Source organism: Rosa chinensis, chromosome 4, assembly GCF_002994745.2.
Source record: "Rosa chinensis cultivar Old Blush chromosome 4, RchiOBHm-V2, whole genome shotgun sequence".
Lineage (NCBI taxonomy): Eukaryota > Viridiplantae > Streptophyta > Magnoliopsida > Rosales > Rosaceae > Rosa > Rosa chinensis.
In genome coordinates this window covers 55,398,501-55,422,809 of record NC_037091.1, presented here as the reverse complement: position 1 = coordinate 55,422,809, position 24,309 = coordinate 55,398,501, and the positions used below count along the sequence as shown (strand labels likewise).

Sequence of the window (24,309 nt, the reverse complement as noted above, 5' to 3'; positions counted from 1 at the left end):
AAACCTTTGACAGACATGTTGAAGAAAGATGCTTTCTATTTTCTAATGGAATGACAAAGCTTTATCAACTTTTGAGGAACTAAAGACGGGTCTCATCTCTACACCTGTGTTGGCTATACCTGATTTCTCAAAAGAGTTTGGTATTGAGTATGATGCTTCTGATTTGGGCATTGATGCCATGCTACCTCAAGGACACCCCATTGCACTCATGAGTAAAGCCTTGGCTCAAAGACACTTGGATATGTCAGTTGATGATAAAGAAATGTTAGTTGTGGTTGTTGCGGTCCAACATTGGAGGCCATATCTTCTAGGTCACCACTTCAAGATTTATACAGATCACATGACTATTGAACACTTTCTGAACCAAAAAGTGACTACTCCTGCACAACAAAAATGGTTGTTGAAACTGATGGGGTATGATTAGAGTAAGTTCACCCGTTAGATCACCTACTATTTACTGTTTTTTAGTGTTTATTTCCACTTTCTAGGTCACGGGCACAGTTTCCAATAAGATCTGGGTCACCAGGTCAGCTTGTAGGTCACCAAGGTGACCCAGGGTGACACAGGGCACGAAATACATTGTGCGCGTGAAGATACACATAAAAAGCAGTGAATAGTAGGTGACCTGGTGACCCACGGGTGGACTTGCTCTTACACCATTCATTACAAAGCAAGAAAAAATAAATTTTTCCAATTAGTAATGTTTTCGAGCCAATGAAACTAAGAATATAATCATTCTTTAAAATTATAATGATTAATTTTCAAACATAAGCATATCCCCGGAGTGGCAAACCAAAACTAAACTTGCACAACTCTAACACTCACTCATGGTGTTCATCTTATTAAAATCTATAAAAAGAATAAAGAAAACATACAAGAGAAACAGAAGAGCTATGAATGCCATAATGGGCATATTCTAGTAACAGTTGGGAGCAATGGGAGGCATATTCATATCACTATTCACTTATTCAGTTTAAGAAATAAACTAGAGAAAGAGGCAAAGACCGTTAGTTATAAGAAAGATAGAAGGAAGCAACCAAATATGTCGACCAAGAAAACAAAGACCTGACTCGTACATAGCTCTGTTTATTCACAACAGCTCAAAGAAACAAGCCTACCAACAAAGAACCCACCTTTGCTTCCCTCCTTTTCATAAAACGACACCCAAAAGGCTAAAACCTTCTCAATTCTCACGTCCATTTGAGATTTCAGATTCTGGGTTTCGATTGGATTGGAATTTTACCTCAGAAAGTCAGAAACTTTGGATTGAACCAAGGAGAAATCAGGAGATGGGTGAGGTGGCGGCAGCTTCATCGCCTTCGTCGACCTCAATCTTCGCCAACTACCCTCTTCTCTCTTCTCTAATCGCTTTCGCAACAGCCCAGCTCATCAAGCTCTTCACCACCTGGTAATTATCTCTTTGTCTTTTGAACCCAGTTCTTCAATTTTGGATCTGACCCAGTTCCTAGTTTTCAATTTGTAATGCCATGTTAGATTGTTAGCTTTACAATCTTGGTTTTCTTGATTGTGGAGAGAAAAAGATACTGAATTGAACTGTACCATTGATTGCTTTTGTCGAGTAATGATTGCCCAGATCTTCGTTCTTGATGTGAAAAGTGAAATACTTGAATCAACACAGCAATAAGCATTAAGCAATTACCAATCAAGCCATGCATGCATTTCATTTGGTAAATTGTTAACTCCATTGGCTAGCAATGTCATAGATTCATAAGATACTCACCAGGAGTTTAAAGATTTGCCACATTCTAATACTTGAATGGCCATTTGATTCCTTCGAAATTATATATGAAACTGAACCCCTGTAGAGCAAAGCTTGATGGGGGATTTGTTGTTTTTCGGTTTCGTGAAAACAGAGCAGAGATGCTCTTGACAACTTGTGATTGTCAATAATTTGTGTAGCCTAAGAGTCTTAAAATTTGATAGATTTGCAGGTACAAGGAAAGAAGATGGGATATTAAGCAACTTATTGGATCCGGCGGAATGCCATCATCTCATTCTGCGACTGTTACTGCTATTGCTGCAGCCATTGGGTTTCAAGAGGGCGTTGGTGGATCACTCTTTGCAATTGCACTGATCTTAGCATGCGTTGTAAGATCCCTCGCTTCATTTTGTATCGTTTTGCAAAAAGCATTTGGCCTTCCATTGTTATCTTTGAAGACATCATTTGGTGCCTATATAACATCTTAATTGGACAACAATCATATGATGCTGACAGCTGAGATGTGTGTACGCGCATGTCGATCTACATATTCACAGTCTTAAACATTTCAAGACAAACTGATAAGGGGATCTCTACTGTAGAAAATGTTTATGCTCATGAATCTACATAATTCATACATCATGGGATCTCTAATGTAGAATATGTCTATGCTTTTGAATTTACATAGTTCATACATCATGGGGATCTCTAACGTAGAAAATCTGGTGGCAGGTGATGTATGATGCAACTGGTGTAAGATTACAGGCTGGACGCCAAGCAGAGGTTTGATGTTTTTGCTTCTCTGGGTTTTTCTTATAATTCATTGCTACACTTTTCTTCATTCCATTGTGTTCCTCAGTCAATACACACTTTATCCAAGAATTGACTTCATAGAAGCTTTGTTGTTTGGCTGCTATCTGGTTTATAAACATTCTTAAAATGATTCAGCCTCATTAGGATCCTATTTTAAAGTTTGGTTGATATTTTCCAGGTTCTGAATCAAATTGTGTATGAACTTCCTTCTGAGCATCCTCTGGCTGAGAGCAGACCACTGCGTGAACTTCTTGGCCACACACCCCCTCAGGTCTCCATTTTGCATTCATTTGCCTCTGTAATTGATTAATGGATCTTGATTGGGGTATCCATGACTACTAAACCTACAATGATAAACTTAAAAGAAACCTTTTCTTTTTTCTTCTGATTGTTGTTCCCGTTTGACAGGTTATTGCTGGTGGAATTCTTGGAATTGTCACAGCGACCATTGGCCATTTTATAATCTTGGCTGCTAGTCATACGTGATGCCCAAATGGGTTGACATCCACATAGATAGTGATACAATGTAACAGGATCTCTTAGTGTCACATCTCCTTTTATATGTTTGGATTGCACATTTGCAGATCCCTCATCATATGCGTTTTATTCTTTCTCAAAATTGAATATAGGTCTTTCTGTCCATAATCCAATCAGCATGCCCTTGCATTTTGTATAAACGCTAGATTGCTGATAAAATTTGATCGACTTGATAGCTTTTCGTGATGAAATAGTCTTGTTTTAACAATTTGTAGCATGAACAAAAAGTCAAATCCGATGAAGGTCCATATTTTGCTTTGTATCCAAGGGATAAAATAGAATATGCTTTTATCCTTCTTGCACGTCTAATGAACTTGCTAGTTGGCGCCCATATATTCCTAAACTAAGAATATACCTTTTTTTTTCTGGCTCCTGCATTGGGACCGATTTTTCATGTTTTGAGGAAATGATAATTTCATTAATTTATTCATAGCTAGAAGGCACATACATCATGTGTGAGACAACACTAAAATTATAAATAGCACAAGCCGCCAAGCAGTATGACAGGTAACCCTCATTGTAAACAAAATGAGCTCATTTATTCGAGCCTAAAAATCAAATGACCCAAACACTCACAACTTAACTCCCCTAAAATAGTAAATCTAGTTGTCTAGAGACCTCAATTGGTGTACAACTAGAGAAACTAATAATTAAGCCGACAAAGACCAAAATCCATGTGATAGGCTAAACTAGAGAAAAAGCTAGAATAGGCAGAAGCCCCTAAGTCCACTAGAAAAGGCTAGGCAAGAAAACTAAAACAAGGGGTCCAACCAACATGACCACTAGACCTGGCCCCAGGACAAGCCCAAGCACCCAGACCCAACCACCAGGACTAGCCCAGAACCCTGGCGACGAGCAAAGCACTAGCATCACGAGCCAAAAATGCCATCGAAGCTGCCACTGGTAGCCGTCTCCATTGCACACCGGATGACCACCCCACCAGCGCACATTGACCCAGCCGAACCAAACTCATCCCGTCGCCATAACCAATCCACACAACCACCCCATCTGCATTTGAGCATATCCTCTGCCAAATCGAGATCCCATCAGATTGCATCCCTCAAGGTTCCTGCAGTCGCCAAAAGCTTTCAATCCCCTCACCAGCCTATAACCAAATAGAAATCGATCTAATCACCAAACCGGATCCAAGTCATGATCATCATCCAGATGCATCCTAGAAAAAACTAGTCCCGTTCAACCACATGGCACATACCGGCGAAGCTAGAGGCCTGCTTGGCATGGCGGCGTAGTCGGACGAGCGAGAAGGTCAATTGAAGAAGAGGGTAGGTCGCGAAGGTGCACTAGGGTTTTAGTATTTTAGGAGAAATTTCTTATAATTTCAAAACTCTAAAAAAGTTTATCAATAAGTTTGCAAGTCAACTTTTGGGGACTGATTTTTAGTTAATGGCTTTCTATGTGATAAAACTGTTTGAAGTATTGATGAAAATCTAGAATCAAAATGGTATCCATTAAGGATATTACAATATAACTTCCTTGTAATATTTGGTTACGCATACAGACTTCATGGATTCTTAATTTAGTTTTGAAAAATTCTGAGAGCATCTCTAATAGATTAGATTTCTGCCAAATAAATATTTTTATGTATAGTTTTGACAAATACTTTATCTCCGACCAAACTATTAATGATGACAAGGCAAATCATTATTTGACAGTTTCAGATTTGATCTTTGTCTTGGTAAAAATGAATCGGGCATTGCTAATAAAATTAGGAATAACAAAAAAAATGAATTTTTTCTTATTTTTTGCTTTTTGGGTCAAAACTCAATTGAAAACCTGTCAAAAATGTAGGTTGTAGACTTACTCTTATAGTTGCTAAAGAACCACCTTAGAATGCAAAGGTGCGCTAATAAGTCATTTGCTGGATCTTCCCATACTAAAGGCATTGTTCTTGAGAAGTTTGGTATTGAGGTTAAGCAGCCTAACTTTATCTTACAACGGTAATTCTCCTTGACAATATTTTTTAGGTGTAGAATTTGAAAAAAAAAAATTTGAAACTCAAAGGACAGTATATACTTAACTTATATTAAAAAAAATTAATTTTTAGGCTAGGATATGGCGTGGCCTACCCATTTATTTGGTTAAAAATTGCTACCAATTTGTTTGAAGGGCCCAAAAAAAAAAATTATTTGCTAGGTGAAAAGTAAATGGTCTCACAAACCTATACTTGAGTAAATGGGAAATAACTACTCAATCTCACAGACCTCTCACTTCTTTCAAATCCAACACAGTTGCGAAGACGAGTTTGGTGTCACTACCTAGATATGCAATGTCAGTAAGTGTCACTAATGAGCATTACAGCATCAATGGCTAGTGACTGTGTTGTAGTTACAATTGTGAATTAGGCATGATCTAATAAATAAGACGTTCTTTAATGCTTCTAATATGATTTTTGTACATTTATATAACATATATTCTTACAATATATTTTTATGACAATTTTTAGAAAATATCTAAGAGCATCTCCAACCCATATGTCAATTAACATATAGAGATAAAACTCAATTATAGATGATTATGAAGTCAGAGTCAAAATGGAAAATGACAGCTCTATCATGCTTGGCCACAATTTAGAAACGGATGAAAACATGTGACTTGCTTAGAATGTATCTTCAGCTTTCTAAAAAGAAAAAGTTGATAACACCTTATCAAGAATGAATCTACTTTAATCGTCCGACCTCAATTATCAAGAGCACTCACAAAAGTATATGAATTATAGAGTTTTTTTTATAAGTTGGCCAGATTCCGGCGGCCGGTAACCGGGCTCTGGTGAAGTCTCCTATGGTTTCTCTCTCTCTCTCTAAGTTTCAAAGGGATGAGGGTAAAATGGTATTAAAAAAAATAAAAAAATCTTAATGGGGTATTAGGGAAGACCTCCTTAGAGTGTTTTGGGTAAAAGAGAATTAAAAAAACTTAATGGGGTAAGTGGGAAAAAAATCTCTTAAAATGGGGTAAATGGACAAAAACCTTAGATTGTATTCCTTATTATTTTCCTTATCTATTTTCATTTTCCAATTTCACTACATACTCGTTAAAGCATTCATATATATATATATATATATATATATATATTTAATAAGAATTAAAAATATGATTAAGATCATGTGACATAAAAATGTATGATATATATGTTGAACGCATATTGGTGAGGGAAAACAAAATAAATCCTCTTATGATTTATGACCTAAATCTAAGTCAATCCATTATATTTGCAAAAAAAAAAAAACACTAAAAATTATATCATGTGGTAACAAAAAATATAGGAAAAAAAAACAATAAAAAACTAATGATTTTTTTTTTTGCACAGCTAAAATAGAAAAAAAAAACTAAAAATATTTAAATAATTAATCATGTGGTACAAAAATACAGAAAAAAATAAACATTAAAAAAACTAATGATTTTTTTTTTGAGAATAAAAATAAATGATTTCCTCTTTTTTTTTTGCACAGCTAAAATAGAAAAAAAAAACATAATAGTTCATGGCATTTTCTTATCGATTAGACATTAATTTTTGAAACTCAAGTTTGATTAAGAAATGTATATTTAATTAAGATTTATAGAGTGATTAAATCATTGAAATGGCTAAATTTTTTATTTTAAAGATAAAAATTTGTTTAAAAATTATATGAGTGAGGTTATTTGAGGAAGTTTAGTGAGGTTTAGTGAGTAAATTTATTATTTGAAGATTTGATAAGGACAGTTTCTATTAGGACCTCCAAATCTGCTCACTTGACCTCACTCTATTATGAATTATTAAATGACATATATAACCTACTATAAAATGACTATTAAGGACAATAATTATACCAAAAAATATTATATTTATTTTAGGATTAATTTCAGTTTAGTGCCCTATGGTTTGGGGGTAACATCATGTCAGTCCCTGCTCTTTCAATTTGATCAGCAACACCCCTGTGCTTTCAATTTCAATCAGCCATGCCTAAATTTTACTGTTCCGTCTAAATTTTACTTTGCCAATCCAGTCAAAGTTAACGTTCAAATTGGACGGAACAGTAAAATTTGGGCACGGCTGATTGAAATTGAAAGCACAGGGGTATTGCTGATCAAATTGAAAAAGCAGGGACTGACATGATGTTACCCCCAAACCACAGGGTACTAAACTGAAATTTATCCTTTATTTTATGTAGATTTTCCAATTCAATAATATTATATTGTATTCCTTATTATTTTCCTTATCTATTTTCATTTTCCAATTTCACTACATACTCATTAAAGCATTCATATATATTTAATAAGAATTAAAAATATGATTAAGATCATGTGACACTATTGTGACATAAAAATGTATGACATATATGTTGAACACATATTAGTGAGGGAAAACAAAATAAATCCGCTAATGATTAATGACCTAAATCTAAGTCAATCCATTATATTTGGAAAAAAAAAAAAATAATAAAAATATTTAAATAATTAATCATGTGGTACAAAAAATACAGAAAAAAAAACATTAAAAAACAAATGATTTTTTTTTTTGAGAATAAAAACAAAATGATTTCTTCAATTTTTTTTTTTTGCACAGCTAAAATAGAAAAAAAAAATTAAAAAAAAAACATAATAGTTCATGGCATTATTAATGAGACATTAATTTTTGAAACTTAAGTTTGATTAAGAAATGTATATTTAGTTAAGATTTATAGAGTGATTAAATCATTGAAATGACTAAATTTTTTATTTTAAAGATAATTAATGATTTGTTTGCAAATTATATGAGTGATGTTATTTGAGGAAGTTTAGTGAGGTTTAGTGAGTAAATTTAGTATTTGAAAATTTGATAAGAGGTGTAAAAAGCATAGAGGTCAAGTGAGTAAATTTGGAGGTTCCAATAGAAAAACTCTTTGATAAGAGGTGTAAAAAGCATAGAAGTTAAGTGAGTAAATTTGGAGGTTCCAATAGAAAAACTCTTTTATTTATACCATAAATTTTCATAAGTCGAATTTTAACAAACAACCCGAGTTTTAACAAGCTTGAGCTACTCTTGAAAAATACAAGCTATTCACAAGTTAGACGAGCTGAATATATCATTGTTCAAGCTCGGCTTGTTTTTTTGTTGAGCTTAATATTGAGTTCAAGCTCAGCTCATTTATCTTACGAACACGAGCTAACATCAAGCCGAATACGAGTTGAACACGAGCTGTATCGAGCCTACTTACAGCCCTAACACTATGTTCATTTGTTTATATGTTTTAAGATATATTATACCATGTAGAACTCATTTTTATATTAATTGTTGATTCTCCAACTCCCATTTATTTAGAATTATAAGCGAATTTTTTTTGAATCCTTGAGAATAATTCCCATAATGAGAATTTTTCATTCAACGAATTTTGATTCGTGTATACTTCACAAATTAACTAACCAGTTACCAAACTAATGATGTAAATACATTTTATCCACTGGCTAAACCTGACATAGCCGCGAGTCAAATTAACTAGGTTTTTTTTTTTCTTTGGCTATTGGCTATGAGCGTGCTGATAACGTGTAAAAGTAAATTGAGATTGGAATTGATCTACTCATTTCATTTCATAGCTCCTTTATATAGGGAGAGAATTACAATGGAAATATCGATTACATTAATGATACTAAATGTTGATTGAGCTGTGATTGTAATTCATTGATTCCCTCCTCGTCAGTTGCTTTGACGAAGGCACATAATGTGTTTTTCCTTTAACAGTAAATACATTTTACCCACTGGCTAAACCTGCCATAACTGCGATAATTTTTCGGTTTAACTTTCTAAACCCTCCGGCCGGTGATTTGCTTTGCTTCCATATAAACATGGTGCATGTAGTCGTAGAAGATCCCGATCAAAGATAGTAATCGAGTCAAATTATATGTACATATATCATTCTCGATTGAAGAAATCAACACGTACACAATTCCTACACATCACACTCATCTTCCTAGTAAAGACAAGAGTAAATAGTCACTCAAGATACTGTTTACAAAAAGAGAGCACTTTGACAACAATTTCATCACTAATTAGAATTGGATTCACGCTAAAATTTTTATTCATCAATAAATTGATAAGGCGATATTTACATGCGAGAAATGTAGTTTGTGTCGAAAAGAATTAAGAAGACTTGACAAACTTTCATATTAGGAAATAAATAAGTGGATGATGAAGGGCATATTACTAAGGCATTACTCTTTACAGTAAATTGTCAGTGTTTACACTACGTTCATATGTTTATACATTTTAAGATATGTTATACCATGTAAAACTCATTTTTATATTAATTGTTGATTCTCTAATTCCCATTTATTTAGAATTATAAGCGAATTTTTTGTGAATCTTTGAGAATAATTCCGATAAGGAGAATTTTTCATTCAATGAATTTTGATTCGCGTATACTTTATAAATTAACTAATCAGTTACAAAACTAATGATGTATATACATTTTACCCACGGGCTAAACCGCGATAATTTTTCCGTTTAACTTTCTAAACATCCGGCCGGTATTAATATAATCAAGCCTATTTTAGAGCGACAGAAAATGTTCCAACACCAGACCCCACAAATGTTCCAACACCAAAACCCAAAAGATGATACAATCTAATCATACTACATGTCTCTCCTCTGTTCTTCTCTTCTTTCTCCTTCTTCACGTCTCTGCAACCTCCGCTTCTGTCTATGACGACTTCGTTCAATGCCTCAACACCCACCCAAACTCCTCAGCCGCCAAGATAGTCATCCCCCAAAACAACCCTTCTTTCACTTCAACTCTCAGAGCCTACATCCGCAACGCTCGTTTCAACACCTCCACGACTCCCAAACCAGTCCTCATCCTCACGCCGACGACCGAGTCCCACGTCCAGGCCTCCGTCCTCTGCGCCGTTCAACTCAAACTCCAACTCAAAATCCGAAGCGGCGGACACGACTACGAGGGCATCTCATATGTCTCGTCCGAACCGACTTTCGTAATCCTCGACCTGTTCAACCTCCGGTCAATCGACGTCAACGCCGAGGACGCCACCGCGTGGGCCCAGGCCGGCGCGACTCTCGGAGAGTTGTACTATCGAATCTCCGAGAAGAGTAAAACGCTCGGGTTTGCCGCTGGGATTTGCCCCACTGTCGGTGTTGGTGGACACATCAGCGGTGGCGGTTATGGAAACTTGTTGAGGAAGTACGGCCTCGCCGTCGATAATGTATTGGATGCATTGATTGTTGATGTGAACGGGAAGCTTCTGGATAGAAAAGCAATGGGGGAGGATCTGTTTTGGGCTATCAGAGGCGGCGGTGGAGGAAGCTTTGGAGTGATCATATCCTATAAATTGAAGTTGGTTCCTGTGCCGGAAACGTTGACGGTTTTCCGGGTGATGAGTTACACAGAAGGTAATGCAACCGACGTCGTTTTGAGGTGGCAGGAGGTGGCGCCGACCACGGTGGATGATTTGTGGATGAGGATGTTGTTGCAGCCGGTGACTTCTCCGACCAAAAAGGGTGAGAAGACTGTTAGGATTTCGATTCTGGCCGAGTATTTAGGCAATGCTAATCAGTTAGTTTCTATTTTGGGTAAGGAGTTTCCTGAATTGGGTTTGAAGAAGGAGGACTGTTTGGAAATGAGTTGGATTGAGTCTGTGCTTTGGTGGAACGATGGTTCAACTCCCAATGTGACCAAACCAGAGGTTTTGCTTGATCGAAATCTCGACCAGGCGAGTTTCGGGAAGAGGAAGTCAGATTACGTGCAGACCCCGATTTCGAGAGAAGGGTTGGAGTCATTGTGGAAGAAGATGATTGAAGGCAAGACTGGTTTGTTGTTCAATCCATATGGTGGGAAAATGGCTCAAATTTCGGCCTCCGATGCGCCTTTTCCTCATCGGGCCGGGAATTTGTTTAAGATTCAGTACTCGGTGAATTGGGACGTTGCAGGAGAGGAAGCAACTAATGAGTATTTGAACCAAAGTAGGGTGCTTTACAGTTTTATGACCCCATTTGTGTCCAAGAATCCAAGGAGTGCTTTCTTGAACTATAGGGACCTTGACATTGGTGTCAACAATTTTGGGAAGAATAGCTTTGAACAAGGGAAGGTGTATGGATTGATGTACTTCAACGACAATTTCGATAGGTTGGTGAAGGTGAAGACTGCTGTTGATCCAGGAAATTTCTTCAGGAATGAGCAGAGTATCCCACCTCTTCCAAGTAAGGAATAGAAGAATTGAAACAGCTTGGATCATATACATCAGATAATTTATTGGTTACTATTGGTTGATTATAGCAGTGAAATAAAAAGAAAAAAAAAAATCATTTGATGCATCAAATAATTGCCTTTGATGTTGTTTTTCAATAGTACAATATTCTTTTTGAGTTTGAAGATTATGAGAGATGTATAAGAAATTAGTATGTATCTTATATTCTTATTCATTCTGATGCGGGAAGCGTGAACACGATAGTAAGAGGCTCCATCAAGCGTCGAAAGTCATATGAGATGAGCTAGAATCCACTAGCAATTACGGGCACAGCTGTAAGAAACATAGAGAAACTTCTCTAATATTTGGTTTTTTATTGATTACTTAAATGAAAATTACAATCTAAGAGGTGTCTTATATAGGGCACATAGCATAAATCTAATACAACTAGAAAACATAAAGAACAATTTATTGTAGGCTAAAACTAGGAAACTTAATTAAACCTGATTAAATAAAAATAAAAAATAAAATCCTAGATACAAAAGAATATTACGCTTGGAATCTCAATCAAGATTTTGCTCAACAATTTATTGTAGGCTAAAACTAGGAAACTTAATTAAATCTGATTAAATAAAAATCAAAAATAAAATCCTAGATACAAAAGAATATTACGCTTGGAATCCCAATCAAGATTTTGCTCAAGAATCCCGATATATCCAAAATAGCAATTTATGATTAATTCCATCATTAAGAAGCCTATTTGAATACTAATTTTCAATATTCAAATTATTCTTCTTAATGTGAAAACGTTTCTTTCTTTTCGAGATTTTTTGTTGAAAATGGCTAAAATCTCGTCATACATCACATTCTAGTTAGTTGAATTGGTAAACTCTTAGCAAGATTGACAGGTCTCTTTCCTTTCGAGCTGATTTTTCTCTTTGTTCTTTAATCATTTTTGCTTCCTATGAATTTTAGTCCTAGATTGATTTTGCGTAAGAGGCTCTCAAGCATTAAAAAATTACGGAGATTCTTCACCTCATACTTGAAGAAATATCTGCTACAGCCTACAGATTGCTCAAAGTCACAATGTTTGTTCCTCTCACATGGCATATGCTTTAAAGTGAGTATAAAACACCTATCATTAAAAGCTGTATTTGCCAAGAACCTTCCCTTAGGGGTAGGACTTGACTTTATGGTATGGCTGTGGATCCCATTTCGTGCTATTAGATGGAGTACAGTTATACAAGTCTAGGGTAGGTGACCTTCTTCTGAGGCCGTCCCTTATGGGTCACAAGTGATGACCAAGTCCTATCTCCATAGGCTAGTGTTCATCTGCATAATTGCATAATGCAGATGACCCTTTTGGCCTTCCCTTTTGTGGGTTGTCATAAGGTACTTGGAGGCTAAGTAGATGAAAGTTTCCCTCAGATTTTCATGAGCATCGAGCAATCTATCAGTACACTTTCTGCATCCATTTCTCAATGCACTCAACCTATTTGATGATAGTTTCTCAATAAGCGGTCGATGATCTAAACAATTACACTCATATAATCTGAAGAGCTGAAAGGTCTATGCTCTCTGCCTTTGGTTGAGGTTTGAACAAGCATTCTATCGAGGCCCTTTTCAAATCACAAAAAGTCTTGATAATTTTGGTAGTTTTTTCATGGCCTACTTGTGCCTGAGATCGAGGCTTAAACCCCACTTCATTTCTGAGGTGGGTGTAAGTCAATTTCAACCATCATGTTGGCAATGGGGGAAAGGCTCGACGTAGTGGACTTGTGACTTTTCTGTTGGTGTTGAAGATAATTCTACAATAGTGACATGCTTGATCTGGAATTCTGGATGGTCAAAGACTAAAACTTTTTAGTTTTCTTCTGCATCTAGTATCCCAAAAGGTTCTGACTTTGGTTGCTGATTGCAGGTTTCCACTCAGCTGCGACTAGTGGATCAAGTTCAAACATCTCAATGGGGAAGCTGCTGGCTTTACTGCTATACTTGCTTATTGGAGCATCATTCTTATAAGGTGGTGCCAAATCAGCTGCTTATCCACTGTAAGATTCACAAGGAACCTCAGCACAGGAATTAGGGAAATTAGCTTCTAGTTCAGGTCTAACTGGTGCCTATCTGTGTATTAGTTAATTAATCATTAGTCTTGCAACCTGGTAGTTACTTGGTTAGTCCTAACATCAATTTGTTACTATTGAATATAATTACTTAATCAAAATTTTGATTCTATCTGTGTTGATCTCACATAATGATCTTGATCTTTTTCCATCAAAGTGTTTCTTATTCATTACTAGGATCCTATATATTTGTCTATCATGTCTGTTCGGATGATAGATACAAATAACATGTTCAGCTTCTGGTGTGGTGGTTGGAAATATAATGAAAGAATATTCTTGTGTAGTTGACATAGATTATAGTTTGTTTGGGGGTAAAAATCAATAGTCATCAGCACTATCAACTTGAGCCTCAAGCTACCTTCAGGGCGGCAGAGTTGATTTCCTGCTTAACCTAGGACAAGATACTAAAACAAGTAAATTCAACATTGCACCCATTGTTGCAGAAATGAGTAATTTACTGATGTCTCCAACACGATGTCATCCCCGGCGCTATTTTCATACAAGAATCTTCTTTCCTTTGAGTTTGTGATTGTTCTTCATTGTTGTCAAGTGGCATCCTATGGCTGCAATCCTCTTCTAATTCATAGTAAATAGGACCGTTAAGCAGATATATTTAGGCTCTTAATTTCATATGCAGAGGAAACCACCATGAAGCGTCTTCCACTAATTTTCATCCTTCTCAACTCAATTAGGTGTACAACATCAAATTCAACTTGTGAAAGTTTTCTTCAATGTTTTTACACTCGGATATACCATTCCAACTCAAGCAAGGAAATAATTTTCACTACAAACAGTGTGTAAATAATTTTCCTTTGAACTACAGGGATCTTGACTTGGGGAGGAACAACAATGATGGCAATACAAGCTATGCGAAAGCAAGCATTTGGGGTTTGAAGTATTTCAAGAGCAATTTCAGGAGACTTGTTCATGTTAAGATCTTGGTTGATCCTTGTAACTTCTTTAGAAATGAACAAAGCATCCTTGTGTTCCCATCTAGGGGAAAATAGACTGTCCAAATTAAATTGATTGGATTGGCTGAAAGAAGAAAACAATAAATAGGCCAAAAGAAGAATAAGATTTCATTTGTTTACTGTTCTTCACAGCATTTTGCTCCACCAATGTGCAGAAGAGCCAGATGATATAATTTGGCCATGGCTGCCTTGACCAATAATTAAGCTTAACCATATGCCAATACAGAAGGAGCTGTGTTGTAGATGGTTTTCTTGTTTATTTACAGACAACAATAGCATAAAATTAAGGTACACATAATCAGCTTGAATATTTGACTTTTAGTCTTCTCAACTTTCATGAGTCTTGTATGTCATTGTCCATTACCATATACTAGTCATTAAAATAACACTGAAAGCAATCATACAAGATCTAGAAGAAAAAAAATTAATTAATTCTCATTTGAATATTGATGAAAGCACCATGGATTAGATGGAAAAAAACAGAGGCATTGGACGTCATTGACTCGTCTTCAGCGGACTTCAAATGGATGAAAGTTCTTTGAGTTCATAGCACCATATATACGTGAGCTCAGAGCGGTTCACATATTTATCCAGAGGAAATGAATATGGAGACCTTTCCTGTAAAACTGTTTTCCCTACTTTTCATCCTTCTCAACTCAGTTTGGTCAACAACTTCAACATCAAATTCTGAAAGCTTTGTTCAATGCTTTTCCTCCCACCTACTGAACTCTAACTCCAGTAATGAAATCATTCTCCCCAGAACCAGTTCTGCTTATCCCGTCCTAGACTTTTCCATACAGAACCCTCAGATTCCTGAACAATTCCACACCTACACCAGAGGCCATCATTACTCCTTTTGATGAATCTCAGGTTCAAGCAGCTGTAATTTGCTCCAAGAAAAGTGGCATACAAATAAGAATCCGAAGCCGGGGTCATGATTACGAGGGCCTATCTTATGTGTCTAGAGCTCCTTTCATCATCATTGACCTTTTCAATCTCCGTTCCATCGATGTTGATATAAAGAATGAGAGTGCTTGGGTCAAATCAGGCGCTACTCTTGGAGAGTTGTATTACAACATTGCACAGAAGAGTAAAGTCTATGCCTTTCCAGCAGGGACTTGTCCCACCGTTGGTGCTGGGGGACACATCAGTGGAGGTGGAGTTGGTACCATATTCAGAAAATATGGTCTAGCATCTGACAATGTCATTGATGCTAGAATTGTAGATCTTAATGGCAGAATTCTAGACAGAAAGTCCATGGGAGAAGAGCTCTTTTGGGCTATCAGAGGAGGAGGATCAAGCTTTGGAGTCATTCTAGCATGGAAACTTAGACTGGTTCCTGTTCCCCCAACTGTAACAGTTTGCGACGTTACAAAGACAAAAGAACAAGGTGCAACCAAATTTCTTTTGAAATGGCAAAACATTGCAGACAAGCTTCCTGAAGACCTTTTCCTACATTCAGTTGTAGGAAGTAGTGACAACACTATTACAGTTGAATTCGGTTCCTTGTTTCTCGGGCGGGTCGACAAAGCTGTCCAGGTAATACAGGAAAACTTCCCAGAGTTGAGTTTAGAGAGCAGCCATTGCAGTGAGATGAGTTGGATTCAGTCTGTTTTGGACTCTGCTGACTGCTGGCTACTCGATCCACGAATCCTTGGAGATTTTGCTGAAGCGCCGGCAATTCAGCTACTTCTTCAAAGCAAAATCAGACTTGGTGACTGAACCCATCTCAGAAGCTGGCTTGGAAGGCTTATGGCACATACTGCTTGAAGCAAACACATCCTTTATGATATTGACACCATATGGAGGAAAATGAGTGAGATTTCCGATTCAGAAACTGCTTTCCCACATCGAAAAGGAAACAAATATGAAATCCAGTATATGGTTACTTGGGGTGATGGCAAGGACACCAAGAAGTATGTTGGATTTATGAGAAGGCTGTATGCATACATGGCCCCATATGTTTCAAAGTCTCCTAGAGCTGCCTATTTGAATTATAGGGATCTTGATTTGGGGAGGAACAGTTGTGGCAATACAAGCCATGCACAAGCAAGCATTTGGGGGTTTGAAGTACTTCAAAAACAATTTTAGGAGACTTGTTCATGTTAAGGATGTATGCAAAAATTAGAGATTTGATTTTTCAAATAGTTCTCAAAGCACGAGTGGAAATAAAGCAAAATTATGTTAGATAGGTCTCTTTTCATGCCAGCATCTTTCCCCCTTGTTCAATATATGATATTAGCTAATACTAATATGTTGTTTCATTCATGGTTAGATCGTACCTTTTAAGATCAAACACTCATAATTTCAACGCATTCACTATTTAGATTTGTCTTTGATTTTGGCTTTCCAAACTCTTCTTTAGGAGGGAGCCATTGCGTTATCTCAAGTTCTGAACAGGTAATATCTTGTTAATGTATAACGAGCCTTGATCAGTGATACCACTTTCTAACAGCTCCTTACAACAAAGAAACATCATTTCAACAATGATAATAATAATAAATATAAAATAAAAAAAGAGGAAAGGATAAGTAATGAATGCTGCAAACTGTCAATGATCAGCTTCTTGGTCTTTAATATGTGACTTCAAGCCTAGGGCAGCAGAAAAAGCCCTTCTCATTTCCCTCATAGGGTCCCCAACAACTCCAGACTTCAGACGCCAAGCAACATGCTCATCAGGCCGAACTAGGATGGCTCCTTTATCAGTCATTTGACAGATGTCCCACCATGACGAAGCATCTGATGACTTTTTAACTTCCATAACATCTATGTAATTCTCCCACGGTTTCAATGATGCCTTACTACCTACCTCAACTCCTTTAGCACTACCAGCAGGCCACAACACGCACACCCTTGCAGAAACTTTGAATTCCTCAGCCACCTTCAATGCAGCATGAGCAAGATGGTAGGATGGCTCTATTGGTGCTATGATAAGGAGAAACTCAATTTTGTCTCCAGATAAAAGATCCAGTGTAGAAATAGTTGCCTGCAAAAGTATGCCACTAAGCAGTTTGAAAGTCTTCCATAAAAGAAAGCTGCTTCAAGTAATTACTTGCAGAATAAATAAAACAATGCTTCGTGGTTTATGGAGCCACAAGAACCCACATAGATCAATATAACAAAAGAAAAATAGTGGGCAATACCAGCTAGAACATCCCCAAATCGCCAGACATTTATCTTGTGCATGTTTAGATTTAAAAATTGCAACATACCTTACTCGATGAATTTGACAATATCCTCACATTCATGTGAGGAAGCCTTGAACCTGGATCTGCAGTAGGAACATAGTCCCTCCGGCGACCAGTAGGTCCATCTGGGCCACCCAGTGCACCATCACGGTCAGGAACAAGTGCGCCTTCTAGGTACCTAAATTTGACAGCCTTGAGTTAGACAAATACAAAAATGTGCTTGATGAGTTCATGATTTAATTCATCCAATTGGTAAGTGAAAGTGAGATTTCATTTAGTTCCAGAATCAGTGCGTTCATAAATCTAAAAACTGGTTCCAGAACAAACGATACTTCATATTAATCTCAAGTCAAGCTACAAAGCTCAAGGGAGCCTGGCCTAGGAATTGAATGATGTGTGATACCTGAAACCAAGATCTTCTGCCGGGAACTGGAGCTGGAGACTCTTTCCTTCTTCAAATATGCATCTCAGATTAGCAAGCCTTAAAGCTCCAAGTGGGTTGTTTTCATTCAAAAGAGTTTCTGATAACTGTGCACGACCTAAGGTGAAAATTCCATCCAAAATGGCGCTCTGTAGTCCAGATGGTAAAATGGACCCAACCCCCTTATTTATTACTCGATGTACTGCAAACAAATAGAAAGTAATGTAATAGCTGCATTCTGCTGCATAATTTTAATGTGAGAATTGTCTCTAACAAATAGGAAAACACATCCAAAAGGTTATAATAGATTAATTTACCCGAGTTTGCAATAGTTGGATCAAGACCAAGTGCACCAGGAACAGCCATGGCTGCTTTGAAGTTCTGAATACTAAGAGTTGTATTGAAAATGGCAATCTGAAACCAACATGTGATATCAATCGCAAGATCCTTAATAATTTCGTAATAGAATTATGAGTAAATGTGAAGAAGATAAAGCCAGTACCGGCCTACGTTCTGTTTCATAAGTATTAAGTATTGAAGGTGGTGCAATACCCTTTACTACAGAAGCTATCTTCCAGGCAAGGTTATGAGAATCCTGAATTCCGGTATTCATACCTGTATAAATCACAAGAAAGACAAAAAGCTATCTGCATCACAAACACCAGGAGAGTATCCTACATTACTGCATCACAAAAAAGACAACTACTAACCAAATCCACCAGCAGGAGGGAATCGATGAGCAGCATCACCAGCAAGAATCACACGGTTTCGACTACTTAGAAACTTCTCGGCAACTTCAGCATGCATCACCCAAGGTTTTATGTCAATCACATTTATGTCTCCAAGCTCTCGACCTACCAATTTGAAGATCATCCTCTCACATGTCTATAACAAGTTAAACCCTTTGAAGTGAGTAATCACTCCCAATGAAGCATATATTCTTATTAAGGCGTTAAACATTAAGAATGCCTTAAACTTAGCAGGAACAGTAATGCAAGCATAGCAATTTCCATTTAACCACAACTAATACAAAATACCTTGGCACTGAAATCTTCAAGGTTTTGCTGGGGTGGATAAAATGGTATCTGCAAGATGACAAGAGAAAAATCAATATAACTTCACATTTATCACCAGAAAGATCTCCATAACATCTTTAAAGCTGCTATACCTGCAATACAAATTCCCCTTGCTTGAGATCATGTGCAACAAGGACCCCTATAGCTTCAGTATTGAAGATAAAAAACAGCATGCCAGGTCTCTCACTGAGCAAGTAATTTCCAAGGCCTCTGCTCAAGAAATGGACACTCACAAGCTTCTGCAAGTCCTTTTCACCTCTCATATCTATACCAGCCAGCTTACGTACAGTACTTCCAGCACCATCTGTGCCTACAATCATATTGCATCTGATATTCCTCTCCATATGTTTCCCATCCTTGAGAAAAGATGCAGTCACGGAAATAATATCATCACTGGCATTGATGGAAACACACTCATGGCCCATCAATATTTGCCTTGCCCCAAGGGGTTCATGGTCAAGGCCTTTCAACCCTTCAGGGGTACAATACTTGAAGCTGAGATTTTCAAGCTGCTTAAGTAGTAATGCATTCAGTTTGTACTGAGAGAAGTGTGCAACAGAGACCGGGCTGACAACTTGCTCAAAATCTGGTGATAAAGTGAACCAGAATGAAGCTGATCAAATCTGCCAAATTCTTCGGTATATTCACACACTATGTGCTCTAATTATAAGAATGTAGAAAACTTGAACACTTAGGAATTGCCATGATTATATTTGTAATATTGATTATAATGGCCCGGAGTCTAATCTGACTCTAATGAACAAGACTTAAAAGCTGAGTTCTATGTAGAAAACATGGAAAAGTAAAGAGTTCCTTTGCACCTTGAGGTTGCATATGATCTACTGAGCCAAGAATGGAACCAGAGAGCGAAGTGCAATATATAAACTTTCTCCACAAATCAACTGGTGGTTGAGACCTCTGGATCTCCTCTGCCAGGCCATCCAATTTGCGAAATACCTAAAATAATATACAAATTATAAATGAAGCCTGAAATTTCTTCAAAATACTCATTAAATCATATCTTCCAAATGAAAAAGAAAAATCAACCTCCATTGACCGATTGTTAATGAAGTGTGCCTGTGGATGTCTGGAGAAACTTGTACTTTTCTCCAAAACCGCACATTTGACCCCTACAAAGAATATTATCCATAATATATCTCAAGAATTCATCCCAACTCCACCACATGAACAACAAACAGTTACAATCAAAATAGGATATTAAATACCATTAGAGTACAACCTAGAATCAAGTAAACAAGAGCTAGTCTATTTTATGAAAGGCAATTTCTTGCCGAAACAATAAAAAAAAGTCGAAAACTTTCTACTAGAAAATTCAGAATTAAAGACTATAGCACATGCATAAGAAACCTCAGCTCAAACATCACACAGTCAAAAACACCTCTAGTAATGACAATCATGAATTCCAATCACAAAGAGTACTACAAAAACACTGAAACTCACTACCCTCATTGACAATTTGATTACACTAAACTTTCTGACAAAGAAAACAAAACAAAAACAATACACCATTACAAAGTTTGTATCTTTGAAGCTGAAAAATAAAAGTAGAAGCAATATAAGCAAGGATTGAGAGCTTAAAGAGTTGGGTTAGAACAAGAACATACCTAGCTTTGTTAGGAGTATAGAAAGAACGAGACCCACAGGTCCTGCACCGACTATGAGAACCGGAAGCACAGAATTGTCGCCATTGCTGAAAAGCTTGGAGTGTGATAGGGCTCTTGTGGGGACGTAGGCAGATGGGTATGGTTGGATTCTGGCATTGGGTTTGTAGAGGCCGCTAAACCTCTTGAAGAACCGTGAAGACCCCATAAAACCCAGAAACTGACACGAAGTTAATTAGACCATGGCCACGGAACAAGGACAAAGAAAGAAGAGAGAAGCTAGTAGTGGTAGTTGCGACTAGTCACAAATCCCGCACGATGCTGCGGGTTTCTTTTTTGAAATTTATACATAATAAAGTAGCACTTACAATAGGCAGATCCTTGTTTTCAATTGGATAAATCTAAAACCAGGATATATCTAAAATTTCTTAACTGCAAAATAGTCATAATGCAATTAGAAAAAGACAATTTTCCATCAATTTACGATGAATCCAATTGACAAAACAACCATAAATAGAGTTCCAAGAGTACTGACTTTGGAATCAAAATTTTCTGAGTGCAGTTTGGCTGGAAGCTATCTCCCCTGCATTTCAAATGCCTCATGCAGCCTTTCTTCTTCAGCTGCCTACAAAATCAGTAATGGAAAGAATTGGTTGTTTTATTTGGAGGCAGGGAAACATTACTTGAAGAGGCCCTTCATGATCAATGATCACATAAATTGAATTTTTTTAAAAGAATAAGTCGGTCATGGATACAGACTATTCTTTACATCCAACTACTCAGCATGAACACAAACAGTTATGACATAAATGATTCAACCTTGTAAAGCATTATCACCCCCAAACATTTTGAGCACAGAGATTATAGTTTACAAATACATACTTCTCAAGAATCCCACTCAGATTTCAGAAGAATCTTTTAACGCTTGAGGACCATAACTCTATCAGATATCAGTTAGACCAGAAAGCTGCAGCATTTTGATTAGTTTTGCTCCTGCTTAGCTTTACACTCTTCCCTCTTCCATAACATTAAGCCATATGCATTTGTTTGAAAGTCTATGCTTAAGACCAAGTCTGTGAGATTTTTCAGAACATCACACCATAGATTATCAACTTTACATTCCAACAAAACATTTCAACCGATAGAAATCAAGACATGGCAACCCATCCTTACAATGTGCCATCAAGAAATTCAAATCCTGGAAAAGTAAACAGAAAAGCACACGATTTCGACGACTAATGGAAGATTTGGAAAAAAAAAAAACAACTTGATCAGTAATAATGAGATGAGAACCAAATTGGAACTATTTCCTGAGACGGGTAAAGCTAAGGAGCACCATTCTTCCAATACCAGCCACCAAATCATTTGCAGATGATTTTCTAAATTTCAAACAGTAATGGGTAATACAGAAAAAGTTTGATGGATTCTGAAGGTTACCTGGATATTCAGATGCACGGGAAAAAGGATAGGTTATTGCTCTACCGCACTCGACTTATGCCAAAACAGGGCAGCAACTGTGCTTGAAAAGGATCAGTCCAGCAGTGTTCACAGCCAAACTGAAAACAGCCAAAAAAAGATCAGCATGCTAGCAAGTTTCCATCCAGAAAATACCAACTAAACAGTATAGTATTTGGCATAAGTTTACTATAGTAAAATGCAACACCTGGATCCCTAGCAGAGTTTATTAAGTTCTTTTACCTAGATATCTAAAGATGATTATTGAAAAATAAGTTAAAAATATCTAGACAATGTGTTTTCAAAGGTCATGTAAAATATTTGCTACAATAGTGACCGGTATCGTAATAAGAATTGAACTTTAGGTTCTTGTTCCAGCTCTTCTGGGTTTGGAATATAACTCTAGAGAAACAATGGTGAGGAAGGAGGTAATTGAGTAGGAGTGATTTGAGCTATAGCCTAAAGCTAATGGGTTTATACTCTAGAGAAAGAATATTGAAGTAGTAGGTAGCTGGGCAGATGTTTGAAATGGGTTTCTGCTATGCTGTCTGCTGCTCCTTTGCCTCTTCTGATAAATGACAAAAAGTAATGCAATGGTGTGGCAAGCACTTGAGCAATAGATAATTTTCATTGGCCTGATTTGCCAGGTAATCATAATCCATTGCCTGAAGGAATAGGTGCTGCAATAAACAACATCAAATTAACTTGTTTAAAATCTACATTCGAGCATATATGAGTTCCATCTTTTCACATATATTAAGTAGGAAAAAAAAAAAAAAAAACTTGTCTAAAACACTGCCAAGTAACACCCAAGAAAAGATGCACAATCTCAAAGTCAGACTGCCAGGTAGCTGCAGAATGTAGTAATAAAACACTCTCAAGGACACCCAAGGAAAAAAAAAACCCACAAAACTCAAAATCTTTGCAAGTGTGAAGGAGATCAACAATAATAGCTAGAAAATCAGGTCCTGATTTGAAAGAAACAAAATCAACTACCATTCTACCTAAATATTTTAGCTTCAGCATCACAAAGTTACAAACAATGCCTTTGACTCCATTATGTTCAGTACAAAATGCAAACTAAAGCTTTCACTCCATTATGAGTGGACATTCAATACCAAGTCTACAAACTGTGCCAGAGCTCTCTGGGAACTACTTTCGAAGTCCATCTTGTAGGGCTCTATTTGGGGGAATATTTTTGTTGGGTGGGTTTTATGTTGCACAAATGATATCTCTGTCATTTGGAGCTTTAGGAGTTATTGCTGCAGTTGTATGTGTTCTCCTGACAGAATACATAACCAAATTTTATTACGGCAGACCAAGAGTAACATTCCCTACTGCTCTTCTCAACAATTTCAAAATGGGATTCACTTATGGTCTGTTCATAGATGCTTTTAAGCTTGCAAATTGGTGCCATATAAAAATGGTATTGACCAAGACCTTTTTGGCTATGTAAAGTACTCCATCCTCTGTTTATATTGATATTTAGATTAAAAGATGCATTTTTGAATTATACGCAGTCTCATCTATTTATTTATTTACTATATGCAAAAATACATTTCAGTTGTGATATGAAGAAGAACACAAAGAAGGGGAGAGAAACATGTCAGAATTAAGATCATACAGTCCATCATCCCAAAAACACAGCAAACCCACAGACATGCACAGTACTGAGTTTGTTAGAATTCACAAAACATAGAGATTTAAGGAGTTGACAACCCCCAATACTCCATTGATTCTCTAAAGTTAAACCATAATTTAACACAAAACAAACACCTGCCCATAAGAAAAAGAAAAACAACAATCCGGCTCTACATACCTCAGTCAATTTAATTGTTTGGATACTGCGGTCATCCTCCTTGAAAATCCAAAAGCTTTCAGAGAGAGGGAATGATCTCTCTGTTATTCGCTCTCTATCAATCCAATAATTCTCTCTTTCACTCTCTATCAATATGTTGCTCTCAGGGCTTTAGAAGAGAGAATTTGTTGGTTGGGCTTGCCGGCAAGGACGGTTTAGGAAGTGGACCAAATATATAGGGTACAAGGCTCTAAAGTCTTTGGGGCCTAGTAAAAGCACAGAAATGGGCCACTCTCATTAGTCCATACCAACCTAGGGGAGTAGGGGGTAGAGGGGAGGATCTACACAAGGTTTTAAATATCGGTATCGTTGTATATATCGGTACTTTGAAAAAGGGAGATGTCGGAAATATCGGG

At 36.9% G+C, this 24,309-nt stretch overlaps 3 protein-coding genes and 1 pseudogene across 9 annotated transcripts; 3 read left to right on the top strand and 1 right to left on the bottom strand.

Moving 5' to 3' along the window:
• The first annotated feature begins 911 nt into the window (after nt 1-911).
• On the top strand, nt 912-3,261 carry LOC112198055 (uncharacterized membrane protein YuiD). The gene is made up of 5 exons (XM_024339072.2): nt 912-1,408; nt 1,953-2,109; nt 2,453-2,503; nt 2,712-2,804; nt 2,942-3,261. The coding sequence occupies exons 1-5, from the start codon at nt 1,290-1,292 to the stop codon at nt 3,017-3,019; spliced, it is 498 nt and encodes a 165-aa protein (XP_024194840.1). The 5' UTR covers nt 912-1,289; the 3' UTR covers nt 3,020-3,261.
• A 6,287-nt stretch (nt 3,262-9,548) lies between these two features.
• LOC112199967 (berberine bridge enzyme-like 21) lies at nt 9,549-14,398 on the top strand. Of its 3 annotated transcripts, XM_040519139.1 has the most exons (3): nt 9,549-11,252; nt 13,161-13,290; nt 14,186-14,398. In XM_040519139.1, the coding sequence occupies exons 1-2, from the start codon at nt 9,656-9,658 to the stop codon at nt 13,259-13,261; spliced, it is 1,698 nt and encodes a 565-aa protein (XP_040375073.1). In that variant the 5' UTR covers nt 9,549-9,655; the 3' UTR covers nt 13,262-13,290; nt 14,186-14,398. The 3 variants fall into 3 exon arrangements, 2 of the variants coding, with proteins under 2 accessions (XP_040375073.1, XP_024196731.1); XM_024340963.2 differs by lacking the exon at nt 14,186-14,398 and having other exon boundaries at nt 13,161-13,472; XR_005810374.1 differs by lacking the exons at nt 9,549-11,252; nt 14,186-14,398 and adding an exon at nt 11,986-13,084 and having other exon boundaries at nt 13,161-13,535.
• Nucleotides 14,399-14,846: 448 nt separating this feature from the next.
• LOC112199591 lies at nt 14,847-16,476 on the top strand (annotated as a pseudogene).
• Nucleotides 16,477-16,638: 162 nt separating this feature from the next.
• On the bottom strand, nt 16,639-24,088 carry LOC112197480 (putative polyketide hydroxylase). Of its 5 annotated transcripts, XM_024338176.2 has the most exons (15): nt 23,915-24,088; nt 22,078-22,775; nt 21,176-21,265; nt 21,009-21,072; nt 20,644-20,860; nt 20,066-20,148; nt 19,840-19,975; nt 19,111-19,604; nt 18,980-19,027; nt 18,653-18,827; nt 18,445-18,557; nt 18,260-18,356; nt 17,925-18,144; nt 17,546-17,699; nt 16,639-17,319 (listed from the first exon to the last, which is right to left on the bottom strand). In XM_024338176.2, the coding sequence occupies exons 5-15, from the start codon at nt 20,846-20,848 to the stop codon at nt 16,885-16,887; spliced, it is 2,160 nt and encodes a 719-aa protein (XP_024193944.1). In that variant the 5' UTR covers nt 20,849-20,860; nt 21,009-21,072; nt 21,176-21,265; nt 22,078-22,775; nt 23,915-24,088; the 3' UTR covers nt 16,639-16,884. The 5 variants fall into 5 exon arrangements, with proteins under 5 accessions (XP_024193944.1, XP_024193945.1, XP_040375070.1 ...); XM_024338177.2 differs by lacking the exon at nt 21,009-21,072; XM_040519136.1 differs by having other exon boundaries at nt 20,644-21,265; nt 22,078-22,196; nt 22,576-22,775.
• Nucleotides 24,089-24,309: the final 221 nt, after the last annotated feature.